We start from the raw sequence: 19,196 nt of genomic DNA, 5'->3' as shown, positions 1-19,196 counted from the left end.
TTCCTGTCCTCCTGGCGAGGAGCAGGAGAACCAGGCGGTGTCTCACTGTCTCCTGAGTCCCTTCTTCTCTGTGTCAGGACACTGGCAGACTCCCTTCTCTCTTTCCCTCTCTTCTGGACTCTCTTCCCCACTCTTCTAACTCAGGGTTTCTCCGTCCGATTGCCATACAGGGCTGAACAACTCTTTGTTTATCATGGGCTTCCCTGGTAGCTCAGATGGTAGAGAATCTGCTTGCAATTCAGAAGACCCAGGTTCGATCCCTGGGTTGGGAAGATCCCCTGGAGAAGGGCGGGGCGACCCACTCCAGTATTCTTGCCTGGAGAATCCCATGGACAGAGGAGCCTGGTGGGCTACCGTCAGTCCAGGGGGTTGCAAAGAGTTGGACGTGACTGAGCGACTGTCACGGGCTGGCCTCTGCCCTGCAGGATGCTGAGCAGCACTCCTGGCCTCCACAAGCTAGATGCAGTGGGACATCCCCTGCTGTCCCTGGGGGGTGCTGTTGCCCACAGTCAAGCCCCTCTGCCCTAAGTGGGCAGGGTTGTTTTCTCTCCCACCCCTGAACCTCTGGGCCTGAAGGTGGTAGGTGCTTCATGCTTCCCAGGGCTCCCTCCAGGCCCTGGTCCACCCAGTTCCCTGAAAGGCCTAGCTCCACGCTTTCCGTGTCATCCATCCACACCCTGCAGGCGGGTGATCCAGCCTCAAGTCCATGACCTTCTCTCCTCCAGGGCCCTGCCACTCACCTGCACTCCTGCTAACTCTCAGCTCTAACCTGACCATCAGGGATCACATCATCAGCCCGCCCCACCTTTCTTCAGCTCTCCCCTCTGTCTCCACTGGGGTCTTGCACCCCTCGGCTCATCCTCTAGCAGCCCACTGACTGCACAGTTATGATCAGCCTCTTCCACATCCTCCACACTCTGGTCCCTCTTCCTGCTGTGCTGGGCTTATTTGGTTAAAATACAACCCAAATGAAATCCAACTGCCAACCTTCTGCAGCTCAAAGCTGTGCAAGAAAGCCAACAGGAGCGCTGCCACTTCATTGAGAAACGTGCCACTGAGACACCAGGCTGACCCCACTTAGTGCTGCCGGGACTTTCCCCTCCCCTCCCCCACCCCTCCCCCCCCCCCTCCCCCTCCTCTCAGCCTCCCCCACCCCCCACCCTCTCACCCCTCCCCTCCCCCAGCCTCACCCCTCCCCTCCCCCACCCGCCCCTCCCCCACCCTCTCACCCCTCAATTCTCCCCTCCCCTCCCCCATCCTTTCACCCCTCCCCTGCCCTCTCACCCCTCCCCTCTCACCCCTCCCCTCCCCCAGCCTCACCCTCCCCCACCTTTTCACCCCTCCATCCTCTCACCCTTCCCCTCCCCCACCTTCTCCCCCTCTCTCCCCCCCCTCTCACTCCTCCCCTACCCTCTCACCCCTCACCTCTCCCCTCCCCCATCCTTTCACCCCTCCCCCATCCTTCACCCCTCCCCCACCCTCACCCCTCCCCTTCCCCAGCCTCCCCCTCCCCCACCTTTTCACCCCTCCCCATCCTCTCACCCTTCCCCTCCCCCACCATCTCCCCCTCCCTCTCTCTCCCTCTCACCCCTCCCCTCCCTCTCCCTCTCACCCCTCCCCTCCCCCACCCTCTCACCCCCCTCTCACCCCTCCCTCCCCCACCCTCTCACCCCTCCCCTCCCCCCCTCACCTCACCAACTTAGGCACCTGCTTTTCACCCTCCCTGAACTTACTCCCTCTGCCATCCTCAGTCTCCACTGATGACTTCGCTTCCTCTTTAACTGAAAAAAGGAAAGCATCGTGAAGTATAAACAAGCCCCCATTTCTCCATACCTCTCTACATCTGTACTCATTTCCTCTACTTTTCCCCCCATTTCTGTGCTCAACTGTCCAGCACCAACTGAGGTCAACCCCACCACTAGACCCCTCACCCTCTTGTTTAACCAAGGATGTTGCTCCCTAAAGTCTTACCCTTCTACCCTGTGATATATTCTCTCTCGCTGAGTCGCTCCATCAGCTGAACAAACCCAACCCCACTTCCCTGCAGCCTGTCACCGTGAAACTCCCGATTCGATTCGGCAGCATACGTGGTGCCTCCGCACAGGCCTCCCGGCCCCGCCCTCACCGCTGTCCTTCCCACTTTCTGGCCGCCCTTCACCTCTTCTGCTGGTGCCGCACCTTAAAGGCCAGTTGCTGCTGGTCTGCCCAGACTGCCACCCTGGTCCTCTCTCCATCTCCATCTCCACTCACTCCTCAGGTGAATCTCAACCAGCCTGGTGGCTTTGGAATTCCATCCACAGCTAGTGACTTCCTAGTTTATCTCCTGCCCAGACTTCCTGGGATTCCAGACTTCCTTGACCTTCCTATTCAGTGCCTAACAGGAAGCCCACACCCAAACACACCGCGACCTGAGCCCTGACTGAACCCTCTCATCCCCAACCAGCTCCTCGCACAGTCCTCCCCGGTTCAAAGCTGCTGTTAACCTAGGCCAGAAGCTGCCTTATTGTTCTCTCCATTACACCATGCATCCAAGCTGTTGAGAAATCCAGTCAACTTTCCCTTAAAAAATACTCTGCATCCAGAATCCATCCACTTCTTGCCACCTCGTCCAACCTACCCTCTCCTCCCATCTGGACGACTTTCTCAGCCTCCTTGTGGGCCTCTCGCGTCCATACTGGCCTCTTACAGCCTGTTCTCAACACAGAAATGGTGTGGGGTCATGCCCCTCCTTTGTTTGGAGCCCTCCATGGGCCCCCATCTCGCTCAAAGTAACATCTTGACAACAGTTAGTTCCACCAAGCCCTGCACGATCTCTGTCCTCTGCCTCCTAAGTTACCCTCCACCTCTCCATCTTCTGCCTCAGGGCCCTTGCACTGGCTACAGTCTCTGCCTGGAATGCTCTTCCCGCAGCTCATTGCAACAGCTGCCCCCTCCTTGCCTTCCTTCAGGTGTTTGCTCATCCATGTGATCAGAACCTCCTGTCTCACTCCCTGGCATTCTCCTCTCTCTTACCCACCTGTCATCGTGGAGCTTGTTATTCTTGTATTTATGTCACATACAGTCTGTCCTCACTCTTGGCCTGCAAGGCCATAAACACAGAGGCTGTGTCTGCTTATTCATCCCCAGTGTCTGGGCACAAAGTAAACCTTCAGTCGTTGGGTCAGAGATGACGTTTCTTCAACCTCAGCCATTCTCACACCACCTTTCCCATTTGCCTTAGTCTCTCACCACCTGTCCTTTTGTCGACTTGATACTTTCTGTGAAGTTTACTGTGTAAACCATACAAGTGTCTATTCACAAATGAAACCTACCTCCCCTGTATCGTTAAACCAGGGTCCCTTGCATCAGCAGGTCCCAATCAAGTTAAACACAGTGAAAACAAGACAACAGTGAGTTCTAGCTATTGTGGCCACAAACTGATGACTGTGACCCAAAGGCCGACTTCTCATTAAAAAGGCAATGACAAAAAACATTAGCACCAGACTCTCTGACGTAATCAGATGTATTTAAAGAGTGGGAAGGGGAACCCCTTTCTCAAGGTGCCATTAAGCAACCCGAAGGCATGCCTGGGAACCCTCTGAAATCACCTGGCATCTCAGCTCCAGACCCTGAGAACCATTCTAGGAGATGAGGGGAAGCCTGAACCGCTTTCACAAGCGGGGAGTGAGCAGCGGGTTCCAAGTGCAGGCGTTCAGGAAGGAGCCCCCTGCCTGTGCGAGGTGGCGGGCGGGCGACGTGTCCCCACTGCTGGAGCCCCCAGAGCCCTCTCTGCTGCTGACCGGACGCTGCCCTTCCATGGGCGTGGGCTGAGCAGTGGGGCGCACTCAGCCACCCCAGCTCTCTTGCCATTTTGTTATCACTGTCCCTTTCTTGGGACTGATGTCTTTTTTTTTTTTTTTTTTAATTTTTAAAATCTTTAGGGTGCACTTCGAGGCTTATGAGATCTTAGTTCCTGGACCAGGGACTGAACCCAGTCCTTGGCAGAGAGAGCTCAGAGTGCCAACTAGACTGCCAGGATATTCCTGGGACCCGTCATTCGTGCAGCACAAGTTGACTATCCCTTTTGGATTCTGTCCCATATAACTGACCCTTCTCAGGGCCGTACAGGCCGGTATTAGACCACCCACTTTTTACAGTTAACATAAGCATACACGTACATATGGGTGGAAGACAGCTCCCACCTTTGCTGCCTTCTCTGAGTCCTCCAAACATGCAAAAACCCAAGATCAAGCACAGGAACTATGAGTGAGGTTCGCAAGCCTAGCCAGCTTCTCCATGAGCAAGGAATTACAATGCATGTTTCACAGATTTTACCAGCCAGATACATCGCAATACGAGCCCTCATTAGAGCCTGACCAATGCACCCATCCCTCCCCAGACTGCCAGGCATCTCCACGTGAGCTGCCCAGGTGCCCGCCTCTACCTCCTGGCTAGGGGCGTGAGAGGCAGTAGAGACAGTCATGGTAATGGAGCAACAGGCTGCTGCAGGCTCCTTGCCTGGAGCTGTTCAGGTTCTGGTCTTACAAGGATCTTCTGGCCTAGCTTACTCAGATTCCTTTACCTTCCTGAAGAGAAATGCAGAAGGGGAGGAAGCCATTGAGCCTGCGTTCTTTAAGCTCTGAAGGACAGAAAGTGCTTTTTAATTGGAAAAAAACAGACCACTTGTCCCTTTGTGTGCCCGCTTCCCTGAGTGCTTGGTGGCTGCAGGCGTTCCGCTGTAAGGGTCCTTAAAAGTGGCTGTAACTACTGAATTGAAGCAAACGCTTTTAATGATTAAACTCGCACTTGAACAGGAGGATGGTAACCACTGGGGACTCTCTCTCTCTGTTTCAGAGCCCCCCTCCCCCAGGAAACTCCGCAATGACTCACCAGGTATCATGCCTGCAGCTTCGCGGCTCGTGTGTGCGTGTGTGGCTCCTGGTTTCCATTTCCTTTCTGCCAGCACGCGCCCCCCGTCTCCCTGTCCCCCTTCGTGGGCCCTCCCAAACTTCTGAGATGTCTACCAAGTCCGAAGGCTTAGGGATCTTAGGTCCAAAACGGTCTTTCGTCAAAGCCAACATGCACCCAAACATGCATCTTCACAAAGTCTCCTTCCTTCCTCCCGCTTGGGCGTCTGACGTGGCACTGATGTGGCCTGTCACACTGCGTGCTGACAAGTTCAGAGGCTGTTTTGCGTGGCTTGGAGGGTTCTTACCTGGGCGGCAGGCCCCTCGTACACAGTGAGGCCACGGCTGGGCTGTGCCCCCTCGTCCGGCTCAGGCACCTTGCTGAGCAGAGGCACCAGCACCACCGTCCGGGTACCTTCCTGGAGAATGGCTGTCATCGGCTGGTCTGGTTCACAAGTTGGAGTGAGCCAGGCACAGGGTCATGGTGGCCCCCAGCCACAGGCCCCCCCGGGCTGGGGTTTCCACACATGCGTGCGAGAGAACGAGCTCTCATCCCGATGTCTCACCCTCACTAGGGCTGCGTGGGGCTTCAGTGAGGCCGGCCGCTAACCACATCTTGAGCGCACGAAGGCCAGGTCAGGCCGAGTCTTTCCCAGAGGCCTCACAGGCACGTGTTCACAGACCAGGGATGGACACCCACGACTCGGGGGGTGCACGGAGCCATCAAAGACAGGGGCCAGAGGCCTCGGCTTCTCTGGGATTCTAACATCTTCACACGTGCAGTTGGGCTCTGGGGCCCGGCTTCCCCGTCATCCTCTTTGAGGCCCAGCCAGCCCTGCCTTCTGTCTGTCTGCTCTCCTGGAGAAATCTCAGCTTTGCTGTCGCTGTACCCATAATACTTAAAGGTGGAGGGGGTCTAGGCAGGAGCTTTAGGCAGGAGCGTCACGCCTCTGGGGCACTGCTCTTGAGCGGCTCTCCTGGCAGCTCTTCCGGATCGTGGGATAAGCTGGGTCCCAGGCTTGGCTGGAGTGTAGGCCCTCCATCAGGTTGATGGAACCTGAATCCTTGTAGGGTAGCAGGCCCTACACGCTCATGCTCATTCCTGGGACGCCAGCAGTGCCTGAGATATGTTCCTGAGTCCGTGAACAGAACCCAAATTCTCCAGAATCAGACACTTAAAGCAAATTTTTAGAGGAGTCCCTTACTTCCTTTGGCAGAGACAGCCAGTTATCAACTTATGCCTAGCATATGAGTTCTGTTCCTTCAAGCAAGCCTCCTGAACCAAAACAGACCAGCTTCAGGCCTGGTGCCCACACAGGGGGGCTTCCAGGGACCCAGGAGTGATTGATTTACTTCTTAAGCCAAAGGAGCACATTGATCAGTTCAACTCCTCTACTTAGCAAACGTGGGCTTCCCAGGTGGGGAAGCGAGTGGTAAAGAACCCACATTCCAATGCAGGAGATATGAGAGACTCGTGTTCCATCCCTGGGTCAGGAAGATCCCCTGGAGGAGGGCGTGACAACCCACTCCAGTATTCTTGCCTGGAACATCCCCATGGTCTGAGGAGCCTGGAGGGCTACAGTTCACCGGGTCACAAAAGAGTTGGACACGACTAAAGCAGCTTAGCACACACGCAGTTAGCAAGTACAGGCTCTTCTGAGAGGCAAAGGGAAACCGAGGCACTGTTTCCCAGCCCATCCCATCCAGTGTTGAACCTGGAAGGTTAGACACAGAGGAGAAAGCTGTGTGGACGACTGCTGAGCCCTGCATGCCGAGAGAACACGCTGCTAGGGAAGGAAGAGATTTTTAAAGGTCACCTCTAGGGAGGGAGTGATATAAAGTTACTTTCAAAGGAGTTGGGGACCTAGAAGCTTCCTCTGATGGGAGGAAGGCTGCCCTGAGTCTTTAGTTGGCGGTGCCTACCACTTTAAGTATTTATTCCTGATCGCTGCCCCCTTGGAAGTACCATCTGCCACACCCAGTGGGCTTTACCGGCCCAGGTCCTCCCACCCTTGGACCCCAGATGGCTTGTGCTGGGAAGCCTGTCAGCGATCAGGAATCTCTGGGCCTTGCTTCTGCCTCCTGTCTTGCCTGTCTGAGTCGCCCCCTGTGACTAAAGAATCGATGGGCTGGGCTCACCCTCATGGCTTTCCTTTGTCCCGCCTTTGTGTCGTGAAGTGGATCGTTTTTTGTTGCAAAAGTCTGCTTTCTTCTTAGACATCCTAAAATGAGTTAAGACCCATCAAACGGGGTCAGATGGCCAGAGCTCAACATATAACATTATTTGTTGTGGTTGCTGAAAAGAAGGCGAACATTCCTTCCAAATGGTGGAGGTTAAGAGCAGGCGGGTCTGACTTTTCCTCCTGCCTGCCTGCCCCGCCTTCTTACACAAAGCTTCCCTGCCAGTGAGCAGGCCGGGCCCTGGTGGGAAAAGGGCATCCAGCAGGACAGAGACGAGGCGATGGGAGTGGGAAAGACAGAAAGGGGCGTCCCACCAGTTAGGGGGACACCTTGGATTAACGGGTCTAATGTTTTTCTGACAAATATCCACTGAGCACCTGTTGTTTGCCTTGCACGGTGCCTGCCATGGTGAGCACGAAACAGACGAGATCCCTGCCCTGGGGGAACTCAGTCCAAGAATTCTGCTCCACGGAAGCAGGGTGTGTTGGTGCCTTTAACCAGACAGCATTCTTCTGGCGACCACACAGGGACCTCCTTCCCTCTGAAGGCTGCCCTTGGTGGTCACACTCAGGTTCCTACAATTCAAAACCTAACCCCCTCCCCACTTTTCCTTCTGCAAAAGAGGAGGTGTGGACACAACAGGTCCCCCTCATCCCAGCCCCAGAGGGTAGGAATAATCCCACGTGGGGCCATCACCCTACTTGCCTCTCCCCCTTCTTTTCTAAATACAAGTCCACAGCCAACCAGAAGCCAGTGGGTCAGCAACTGACCAAGCCAGACATTTTTTTAAAGCAGACGGTCCTGCTTTGAAAAACCTATTCTGCCCCCATTGCAGCTGATTAAATGCACCCATACCTCCAGATGGGTCAGGATTTGTTCACTTCCACCTGAATATATTTGCGTCTCATTTGTTCCAAGTCTCTGTTTGTTCTCTGCTCAGTCTGAAAACCTCCTCCAATCTCGTGGGAGGTTTCTGTACTAAACAAACGTGTGTCTTCTTAAAAACCCACAGGCGAGGGAACGAGACCTCTTTTGTTCCCACAAGAAGGTCTGGAGGACGTAGAGTTATTGAGAACGCAGATGGGTCTGAGGAGGAAATGGACGCTCGCGATGCTGACTTCAACGGAACCAAAGCCAGTGAATGAATGACTTGCTCAAAAACGGCACAGAACCAAACCCAGTGGACTCCGCTTAGCACTGTCTAAATCCATTTTCAAACTCCAAACATCACAGACACCCCTCACGATGAATATAAACACCGCCCTGCATTCAGGGCATCATCTTAAGTTTGGAACGAGGTACCAAAGGCGAAAAATCCAACAGGAGACACAGACACACCCAACCTCTCTGCCAAGACCTGTGCAGAGATTTTTTTGAATTTTTAGAAAGATATATCCACGGTAACTGATGAAACGAGGAGAAAGTCACCACGGAGACGGGTGCCCCTGCTCCCACTCCCCAACTTTCCTGCCCTGTGGACCCTTCCATCATCCCGGGGTGGGGGTGGGGGCCGGTTTGAGAATTCCTCTTCCCTCCGGTTCCCACACGTCAGATGCACACAGTTCACTGAGACCAAGTGCCTTCTGTAGTCACGTGAGTTACAAAGGAGACGCCGCTCAAAGGCTAAGAGCAGGAAATTCACACTGTTTTATATGCACTGACTGTACTTAAGGACACCCTCACTAATAAAAGGTTATAAATCACTACAACCGAGTTGGCTTTTCTGTTGCTTTCTAGAGAAAAAGGACAGGACGAGATGGGTAGGGGAGGGAGAGGGGGCAGAGTGGCCTCATTTATGATGATCCTATGGAGTCAGTGGAGCAGGAACTGGCAACCCACTGGCAACAGTATTCTTGCCTGGAAAATCCCATAGACAGAGGAACCTGGTGGGTTCCAGTCCATAGGGTTGCAATGAGGCAGATATGACTAAGTGACTAACGTTTATGAAGTCAGGGTTGTTAATTCATTAAATGGGGAAACTGAGGTCTAGGGAGGTGAGATGAATTGTCCAACACTCCACAGCTGGCCAGGAGGAGAGCGGAACCTCAGAGTGAGTCTGAGGGAGGGGCTCTTCCACGCAGGAGGTGAGCAGCTCGTGGCTCAGGGAGCAGGACGGGGCTCAGAAAGAACATGCACATCAATCAAAACAGCACATGATGGGGACTTCCCTGGTGGCTGAGACTTTGCCTTCAATGCAGGGGGTGTGGGTTTGAACCCTGGTCGAGCAAGATCCCACATGCCTTACAGCCAAAAAAACAAAACATAAGACAGAAGCAATATTACAACAAGTTCAATAAAGACTTTAAAAACTATCTACATAAAAAATTCTTAAAAACAAAACACACAAACCAGGTACATAGTTAATGTGAAGAATAATAAGCGTTCCTTGAATGTTTGAGTTAAAACACAAGACTTCGCCCAGCAGGGGTTGACCAACTTTTTCTATAAAGGCCCAGAAATGGTCTCTGTCACATTTTTGTCTTTTTTAAAAATTATTAAACTATCCTCTAAAAATGTATAAACCGTTCTTGGTATGAGGGCCATAAAAACCGGGTCTGGGCCAGTCCTTTCCTTCACCTGCATGCTCTAGACCGAGCTGCCTGGCAAAGGTTCCACTCAACACAAACGACTCCATACTCAGACTCTGTGGGCTCAAACAGACTGAAAAGAAAGGAACCACAGAGACGGAGGACACGCTGAAAGACCAAACGTCGATACGACTTGAATAGGACATACACAACACAATTCTAAGCTGACCCGAAAGGGAACTTTTAAAAAGTAGGTTTTTTTTTCATTGTCACTTGGTTAAAAAAAAAAAGGTTTCCACCATCGGATGCACAAGCACAGAAGCATTAACCGGCATTTACTGACCGTCACAAACTAGCTGAAAATCAGTTTCTCTTGATTTTATTGTTCTTTTAAAAAAATAAAAGTACATCTTTTACCGATACAGGTTAGAGTGTTGCCATGGTAATGAGGTGAGCACTGGAGTTTAATTCTCTGCTGAATTTCAGTAGCACTTGAAAAGTTGTTTTCAACTGGATATTTTTGCTGTTCTTTTGGAAAAATAACTTAGTAACAGAAGGCTGTTAGGCTGCATGCATATGCCTGAATTCCCATGTTCTTTTTACTTGTGTCCAAAGTGTGAGGTGGCTGTTCCAAACCAGCAGGGAGGAGCCACATGCTGTCTGCATGGAAATCCTGGGTTCGTTTCTTCTTTAATAAGGACGCTCCCCATGCAACCCTGGTGGCTTCATCTTATCTGAAGGTCACCTTGATTATTTCATCAAGGCTTTGAATGAAGTCCTGTTCTCAGGGGCTGCATCGCTAAGGCCATCACCCCCCAGAAACCCTCAGAAGCAGAGGTCACTCCCAGACCAGGGTGGGAGGCTCAGGACAAGGATAGGTCTAAAGAGGAGACAGATTTTCCACTGACCTGGTCCCCACAAAATTCACACTGAAACTCAAGCATGCCTCTAAAAGCCTCAGCGACAGGCAGATTAAAAAGTCTTGGAGGCACATGTGTATAAAACAGCCAGTGGGAAGCTGCTGTATAGCCCAGGGAGCTCAGCTCGGTGCTCTGTGACGACTTAGAGGGGTGGTGGGATACGTGTATACACGTCGCTGATTCACTCTGCTGTACAGCAGAAACTCAACAACACTGTAAAGCAATCAGACTCCACTTTGGGGGAAAAAAAAGGTCTTGGAGGTACACCACACCACAGTTTAAATAAAAGGTACGTGCCTGTTCTATTCTTCACCCCAGGCATGACTTCAGGGCATGGACCCCTGTCGTGCCATGGCGCACTGGAGATTTTGTTCCGGAAGAAGCACCAGCTGTTGGGGGCAGGGTGCGCCTAGGATGGGCTCAGGCTCCACTTCATAGGTGTCTCCGATCATTAAAAACACCTCTCAAGACCAACTGGGACTCAGCTCAGCTGACAAGGATAGGGCGGCCTTGACACCCACGTCGCCCTTTCCAGAGGGTCAGGTTGGTCCCGTCCCCCGGCTGTACACGCCAATACGGAGGCTGGGGGTTAAGGGACTGCATTTCCTGCAGCCAACGACCCAGGGCCACAGGCAACGGCCTTGGTCACTTGGCTTTGTGTGACTGCTTGCTCGTATTTCTCAAACTAACTTAAAAAAAACCCAAAACACCCAAAACCTAGTTTAAAGAGGGAAGGAGGGGAAGGGCTCGCCTCGGCTTCCGTGGCTTTCCTAAAGCAACATCTTGACTACACCCTGGGCTGACGGCAGCGACGGTGAGGAAACATTCGACGACGGCTTCCCAAACTCCAGGCGTTTTCCCAACCTTCAGACAGAGCAAACCAAGTTAAGCGGACATTACAGCTGTTCTAGGCTGGGTAGCATGGGGCCCACCAAGTTACAAGGGTGAATATCAAGGTCGGGAGCACTGTCTCACTGGGTCTCAATTTTCTCTCCTGTGAAATGAAGAAAAGGACACTGGCCATCTAGCGCTCACGGCCCTCCCCCAAAGCCACAACAAAAGCCCAGTCGCAGAAGACCTTCCAAAGAACAGCCCCGGCTAAAGGTCCAGAAGTTATGTGCATGCTGGGGAAAACAAATTCTTCCTCTCCTGTCCTCTGTCTGCCATTGACCACCCCAAATCTACGTGGCCCGGGGGCCAGTGAGATGGTGGCACATCTTAGGAAATTCTAGAATCTGGAGGCCGCCCTGATTTTCTTCAGGCCAGAAAATAAATGAAGCTGTTAGAGGTCAGGTTTGTGTTTTCCAATCCGGTGACTGGCTTCAGGAATCCAGTCTGGCTGATTTAGTTTCCTGAAGGTTCTAAAGGGTTTAAAAAAAAAAAAAAATCAAATCCTCTTCTGGGGGAAGCAGAGCAGCGTTTGAAGCCTGAGTCGCAAATAAGTGATTTATACAAAGGGCTTTCTCACAGCATGACTGGGAGCTGGGGCTGTAGAGTCAATAAAAATGACCCTCTTCCTGGCCATTTGCCCAAACCAGAAGATATCAACTAACTCGGCCTTAAGGGATAGAGAGATATGCTGACATAATTCCTGCAACTTTCAAAAACACGGCTATTGGTCGGGGGTCAGAGGCTTCTGGCTGGAGTGCACGGGTTCTCCCAACACCGAGGGGGAACAGCGCAAGGAACTGACCCTTTGTCACCGAGAGGCACGTTGCTGCCGCCGGGCCGCCTGTCCACGCTGTCTCTGTTTTTGCTCCCCCGCCCTGAGGCTGGGCCACTGGCTCGGCCTGGGGACTGATCGTACACGAAGTTCCGGCAGGAAGCAAGTTTGGACTCCAGGGCCTGGAGAGAGAGATGCTTTCACTGCTCAAGTTGAAGACAAGAACCCTTACACCCCTCTTCAGAGCCCATATTGTTGTTCGGTCGCCCAGCTGTGTCCGACTCTTTGCAACCCCCTGGACCGTAGCACACCAGGCCTCCCTGTCCCTCACCATCCCCTGGAGGTTGCCCAAGTTCGTGTCCATCGCATCGGTGATGCCATCACTGTTATTATGTGTATGGGCCATCAGAGCCCACTCACATCATAGTAACTTAAGAGAGTGGTTCTCAAACTAGAGCCACTAATGTTAGAACCATCGTATTAGAACCCCAAAGCGTGCCCTTCCTGCCCCCCACCAAATTCAGTGTACATCCAACTCATACAACTGGTGGTCTAAGATATCTAGGAGCCTCCTACAAAGTCACTAACTCTACCTATGATCCAAGTCTGCCTACAAGAAAGAATGAAATTGACTTTTGGAATCATTCAGTGTCGCTGTTACCTAATCACATACCAAGTGGCAGGAGGTTTGAATAAGAACTTGCCTCGCAGTAAACAGACCCTCTGGGAACCAGATGGGCGCTGAGATCACCCTGGGCTTCTCTATAATCTAACTGTTAAAATCTGTCTGTAAAACAGCAAACCAGGAAACCAAAAGCCGAAAAAGAAAAACACAGGAAACGCGTCGCAAGCTTCTATTAACTCTGAATACACACATTCTGGTCAATGACAGACAGGCAGGATTCAAACTATGCGGCTTTCCATTTATAAAAATTTAGAAAGGCCATCGTTTTTAAAAATAAGAGAAACAACGACAGAGAATAGCTGTGTGATTTCTTAAGCACCAAAGACTCCTTCCCTGTAATTAACATAAAACCTGTAAGGTCATGTCTCTGCCCGGCCTTTCAAGATTTTCTCCTTAACTCCCTGAGCAAATAAAAACCATGTCTGACAAAATATGCCATTCCCTGGAGAAGGGAATGGCAAACCACTTCAGTATTCTTGCCTCAAGGACTCCATGAACAGTGTGAAAAGGGAAGGCAGTTTTCAATTTTTCTCAGTTTCTTCAAACTGAGAAAAATATCACTAATGCCATTCAAATTTCCCCAACTGCCAGGGAAAATGGCACGGGCAAAGAACGGTATACCTGGGGATCGAAGGGTGCCTCAGGGTCAGAGCCTGGGTTTGTCAGAAACAGTGCTCCCCGAGGGCCTTCCCTGGAGGTCCAGTGGTTAGGACTCTGGGCTTTCACTGCCCGGGACCTGGGTTCAATCCCTGGTCGCGGAACTAAGACACAAGCCATGCAGCCAAAACCAACCAAACGAAACTTTAAAAACCAGAAACACCACCCACAGACGCACAGCAGTTCTAAGGGACACGAGACGAGCCAGGCCTACACCTGCACTCGTGAAGCCTCTGCCAGAGGGGAAGCGGCCAGTAAGTTCACGTCTCAAGCCTCTCGAAGACAGAGGATGCCCCATGAATGCCGGGCACCATGCCACGCGATGCCGTCTTACCCCCACTTTCCGCAGCAGGTCTCCCACGATGTTGAGGGCTGATATCCGGGCTGCGGGTGTGAGGGGGGTCCCCCCAGTGGAGTCGTCCAGGCCTGTGTGTGTAAAAGGACGCACACATGACACCAACACACACGGAAAAGTCTGTGCACTAACATCTCTCAGTGTGAAATCTGGAGGTGGGTCCCCGTGCCCTCTGACCACCAACGCTGCCCTGTTTCAATCACTAGGGTGCTGCCCGACATAATGAGACTACCTGATGACCAACTTCTCATAGCCTTATGATGACTATACTCAGTATTTATCTTTAGATGCTATTCTTTGAAATAAAAAAAAAAAGCAAGTCCTCTGAAACTCTGAGGAACTCCATACAGTTAACTGACATTCCCAGCATCTGAACAAGGCCCACTGGTCAGGGTTCCACCCCTCGGAGTCCCCTCTCTCTTCTGAGCAGGGCTCACAGGGCTCAGGGATCAGCATTACCCGGGAGCTCGTCAGAAATGCAGGATCTCAGGTCCTGCCCACACCTGCTGCAGCTGAGACCCAGCTGAGGCACGTGCTTAAAGTGGGAAAGTGGGACTAGCCTGGGACTCTGGCAACGGCACACTCTGTGCCTGCTGGGCACAAGCTGAGGGACAGGCAGTACGTGGTGGGGTCAGCCCGGAGCCTGCCCGCCATCGGCCAGCTGAGCGACGTCAGGCCAGCTCCTTAACCTGGAGGGTCAGTCTCCTTACCCATCAGATGGGGGCCAGGCTTGCATACTTGCTTCTTGGGTCTCAGTGCAAATCCAAGGAGGTCGTACGTACACACAGAGCACAGCGAGCAGAGGGCGGGGACCTCCTGAGTGCTCAGTAATTGTCTATTATTATGATTTGTTATTAAGTGGCCCAATCAGAGCCCCACAGCCAATCAGTCATCAGAGGGGCTGGGTGAGCACTCCATTTCTTGGTTTTTCCCCCACTCAGCACAGGTTATGCTGGGACCAGTTCTACAGGATGTATTGCTGGACACACAAAATGTTTTATCTTGTTATTGAAGTATTTAACTTGGGAGATTTCATATACAACATGAGGACTTCTGGCCTCTGGTCCTTACCAAAGGACTCACACCTCTCACGGCTGAAGCAGAGAGGCAGTGGCCCCTCTGGATGAGACTTCTGTTCTCTGGTTTGCCGCAGACTCCACTGCTCCCTGTCGCCTCCCATTCAAGCAGCTCCTCCCACCTACCGCATTAGTCTACCCCTGTGAGCCCCGCCTCTGCTCCCTGCTGTACAGCCTGGCCCTATTTCTCTCTCACCCAGGAAAGCCTTTTGAAGCCAAGAGAACCCTCCCAACTCCTACCCCACTTACCACGTCTGAAGGTCCCAGGAGTGTTTAAACTAGAGCTGGGTCCTCGATGAGCTATGGGGGTGGACGGCACAGAGCCAGTGGCCTGCACTGCTGTGTCTGTCCTCTCAGCGTCCACTGAGCTGGGCATGGGCGTCCTGGGTTTCTCCTGCTTTTGCTGCACAGCCAATTCCTGCCGCAAATCTAGGCAAGGAAAAGGATTCCGATTAAGTCCTTGTTGTGGGTGATGGGGCAGGAGACAAGGGTGAGCAAGAACCACCACCAGAGTGAGAAACTCCCGGTGGAAACCCTGAATGAAGCAGACCCCACGGGACCTTGCCCCGCAGGCTTGCAAGACCACACAGTTTTTCTTTTGAGTAAAAACAAAAAGATTAAAAAAAAAAAAAACTTTTAAAATTATGACTGTAGTGTTTCAGGAAAATTCCAATGTATCAGGATATACAGAGTACCAAGTGAAGACACGCCTTCCCAATCCACCCTCGAATGCTCAGCCTCACTCCCGATCACTGTAACATGGGGGTGAGCGTTTCAATCCTTTTTCTCTGAATTTTCACACATAAAGTTTATATATGTGTGTGTGTGTGTGTGTGTGTGTGTGTGCATATTTTTTAAGCATATAATTTTTATTAAGCATAACTAGAAACATATATCTACCATCTACGTACTTTCCCCCTTCTATGTTATGTCCTAATAAGCTTTCTATGACATTTACATCTGTATCATGTTTGTTTCAACTATTTAACATTCCACAAAATAAATCTATGTAATTTACATAAGCAAATGATTACTGACGAACATTTAGGAACAACTATGTTTTAAACTCGAGAGTTTTACTTTTTAATCCCTCTTCTACTGGCTACACATTAGAAACCAAATGAACGTCATAAACAATTAACCAGGACTTTAACAAAATCTCTTGTGAACCCAATTTGGATGACTCGGGAATGTGTTAGAAGGCTGGGGGAGTTCCCTGGTGATCCAGTGGTTAGGACTCCACGCTTTCACTGCCAAAGGTATGTGTTTGATTCCTGGCTGGGCAATTAAAAGCCCACAAGCTGCATGGCATGGCCAAATTGAAAAAAAAAAAAAAAAAGCCCTACCTCTAGAAGTGCTCCAAAGAGCAAATGCTGATGAGATTCCTGAGTTCTAAGCCACTTGAATTAGCAGCCATCACATTTCAAAAGTAAAGAGCTGGCTAGCAAGTCCATCAACAGGCATTCTCCCCCCACAAAACTCCTGTGCTCCTGCTAAGCATAAAGCTGGTGATGGACTTAAATACCCACTAGGGGTCTTTACAGAGTTGGACATTTGACAGTTCCTAGCACAGGGTAGGAATCAAGCCTCAACTTGCCCAGTGTGATCCCCACCCTTGGACCAGAGCACCGAGAAGGGTGCAGATTCCAGCAAAGGGCATGCTGGGCGATGCTGTGGGACAGGACACCCTCGGGCCAGGAGAGGGCACAATGCTGGTCAAACCCACAGACCAAAGCCCTGGCCACCTGACCTCTGGCTTCATCCTTCAGTCGTTGAACAGATTCCAGGAGATTCTCCTTCTCGTCCAGTTCGCTCTCCAGGAAGGCGTTTCTTTCTATGGCTTGATTCAAACGCTGTTCAAAGTCCTCCAGTGACATGATCGTGGCCCTGGGTGAGAGACCAGCAAGGTTGCCCGAGGGAACAAACGCATCTGTTATGCGCCCGAGAGACAAGACACCTGGGGAGCGGGCCCCGGCTCCCACACGTCCTAATCCCAAATCCCAGAGATGAGCAGCCCCTTGACTTCGGGACCAGGCACTTCACCTGCACAGCCCGTCAGCTCACAAGGTACACAAGGCTGTCCCGTGGGTTTACTGAGAGCATGTCCACACAGCACTCAAAACACGAGCCAGGACCTAATTAGGACCACAGACAGGCCCCGATCAAACGCCAAGAGCAGCACGTTCCATCTCGTCTCAGAGACTCACCATGTAGTCAGCATTCAGAACATCCCACTAAGATGCATGTGCAATCTAGTAATCATGCATTTACATGCCTAAGAGAGGCCTTCTTTATCCCTCAGTTACCTTAACAAGTTAAAAAAGTTTCAAATGCCCAGCCCAGCTGCCCTAACAACCACGTATTTTGGAGAGTGCAGACAGGTCACTGGAATGTCATGTTAAAGGCACTGACAAGTGCAGCATAAGGAAGTCTGTTTCACTCTGTCTGGGACATTCCTGGTGGATAAGAATCCGCCTGCCAATGCAGGGCACACAGGTTCAATCACTGGTCCTGGAAGATCCCACATGCTGCAAAGCAACTAAGCCCAAGTACCACAACTACTGAGCCCACACTCGAGAGCCCTCGCGTCGCAATTGCCGAATCTCCGTGCTACAACTACTGAAGCCCATGTGCCCCAGAGCCTGTGCTCCACGCAACACGAGCAGCCACCACCACGAGCATCTTCACCATAATGAAGAGTAGCCGCTGCTCGCTGCAACTAGAGAAAGCCTGCACGCAGCAACGAAGACCTAGCACGACCAAAAAAAAAAATTATCTTTAACTCTGTTTGGACAAGCTGCGTCCTTTGGGACTCAGTTTCCTCACATGCAAAGCAGAGGTGCAGGGGTAGTAACAGGACCTCCGCGCGGGGCAGGGGAAGTGGGGTAATACACAACAGGTGTTTCACAGATGCTTGACGAACGTCAGCAATTCTCCTCGCCGATTCCGTGTTTATGTCCAAAGACCTTTAACATCCCCTGAATCGTCTCATAGTGATTAAAAACGTCTGGAATAAAACCCTCCTAGCTCTAATAAGTAAGACTATCTAAGTGTTCTTAAGGAACTTGACCTCTCTGGGCCTCCAGGCCTTCAAAGGCCAAGGGAGGGTCAATCATTTAACTCGTCCATCCATAGATGAATGGATAAAGAAGCCGTGGTACATACATGCAATGGAATCTTACTCAGCCATAAAAAGGAAAGCATTTGAGTCAGTTCTAATGAGGTGGATGAACCTACAGCCTATTATACAGAATGAAGTAAATCAGAAAAATAAACATCATACATTAACACATATATATGGAATCTATAAAAACGATATTGATGAACCTATTGGCAGGGCAGCAATGGAGATGCAAACATAGAGAACAGACTTATGGACATGGGATGTGGGGTAGGAAGGAGAGGGTGGGATGAATGGAGAGACCATAGCATGGAAATATATACACTAACACATGTAAAACAGACAGCCAATGGGAATTTGCTGTAAGACTCAGGGAATGCAAACCAGGGCTCTGTGACAACCCAGTGGGGTGGGATGGGGAGGGACGCTCCAGAGGGAGGGGATATATGTATACCTATGGCTGATCCATGTTGATGTATGGCAGAAACCAACACAATATTGTAATTATGCTTCAATTAAAAACAAATTTAAAAAATCATTCATTTCTTCAGCACTGCCTTCTAAGTCCAGATTGAGTCCTAATGTAGGAACTAATGTTCCTAACTCAAAGGGTCTTTTGAAGTAAAGAAGATAAAGTTACCAAAAATGCCTGATTAAAAACAATAGAGGGATGATATTTAAGAATACAAGACTGGAATCAGTTAAAATGATCCTAAGGCTGGCATGTCAAACAACAACAAAGATGCTGTAGCTAGGAATTCATGTAACAGACGTCTAAGATTTGAGGCCACAGAGGCTTACTGAAATGCAAACATATGCTATGTATGAGAAGGCAGACCCCAAATCATAAAGAAATCAATTCTCTGTAAGTTATCTAATAAGTTTAACACCATCCTAATAAAAATACAGGCTTCCCAGGTGGCGCTAGTGATAAAGAACCTGCCTGCCAATGCTGGAGACATCAGAGACGCCAGTTAGATCCCTTGGTTGGGAAGATCCCCTGGAGGAGGGTATGGCAACCCACTCCAGTATTCTTGCCTGGAGAATCCCACGGACAGAGGAGCCTGGAGGGCTACAGTCCACAGGGTCGCACAGAGTTGAACATGACTGAGCAACTATCACTC

General features: G+C 51.1%; 2 protein-coding genes across 9 annotated transcripts in view; one reads left to right on the top strand and one right to left on the bottom strand.

The window, feature by feature from the left end:
• The window catches only part of MYH11 (myosin heavy chain 11), a 127,470-nt gene extending 118,694 nt beyond the window's left edge, over positions 1-8,776 (top strand). Inside the window, exons 42-43 of one of the 3 annotated variants that reach the window (XM_024984963.2) lie at positions 4,834-4,872; positions 8,080-8,168. In XM_024984963.2, coding sequence (XP_024840731.1) covers positions 4,834-4,864 — 31 coding nt within the window. In that variant the 3' untranslated portion in view covers positions 4,865-4,872; positions 8,080-8,168. 3 annotated transcript variants of the gene reach the window in all.
• The window catches only part of NDE1 (nudE neurodevelopment protein 1), a 59,674-nt gene that overhangs the window by 10,483 nt on the left and 29,995 nt on the right, over positions 1-19,196 (bottom strand). The window contains 5 exon segments of one of the 6 annotated variants that reach the window (NM_001100321.1): positions 11,267-11,379; positions 12,209-12,360; positions 13,855-13,946; positions 15,201-15,380; positions 16,702-16,838. In NM_001100321.1, coding sequence (NP_001093791.1) covers positions 11,286-11,379; positions 12,209-12,360; positions 13,855-13,946; positions 15,201-15,380; positions 16,702-16,838 — 655 coding nt within the window. In that variant the 3' untranslated portion in view covers positions 11,267-11,285. 6 annotated transcript variants of the gene reach the window in all.

Source organism: Bos taurus, chromosome 25 (assembly GCF_002263795.3).
Source record: "Bos taurus isolate L1 Dominette 01449 registration number 42190680 breed Hereford chromosome 25, ARS-UCD2.0, whole genome shotgun sequence".
Classification (NCBI taxonomy): Eukaryota; Metazoa; Chordata; class Mammalia; order Artiodactyla; family Bovidae; genus Bos; species Bos taurus.
This window is presented reverse-complemented; position numbering and strand designations above follow the sequence as displayed.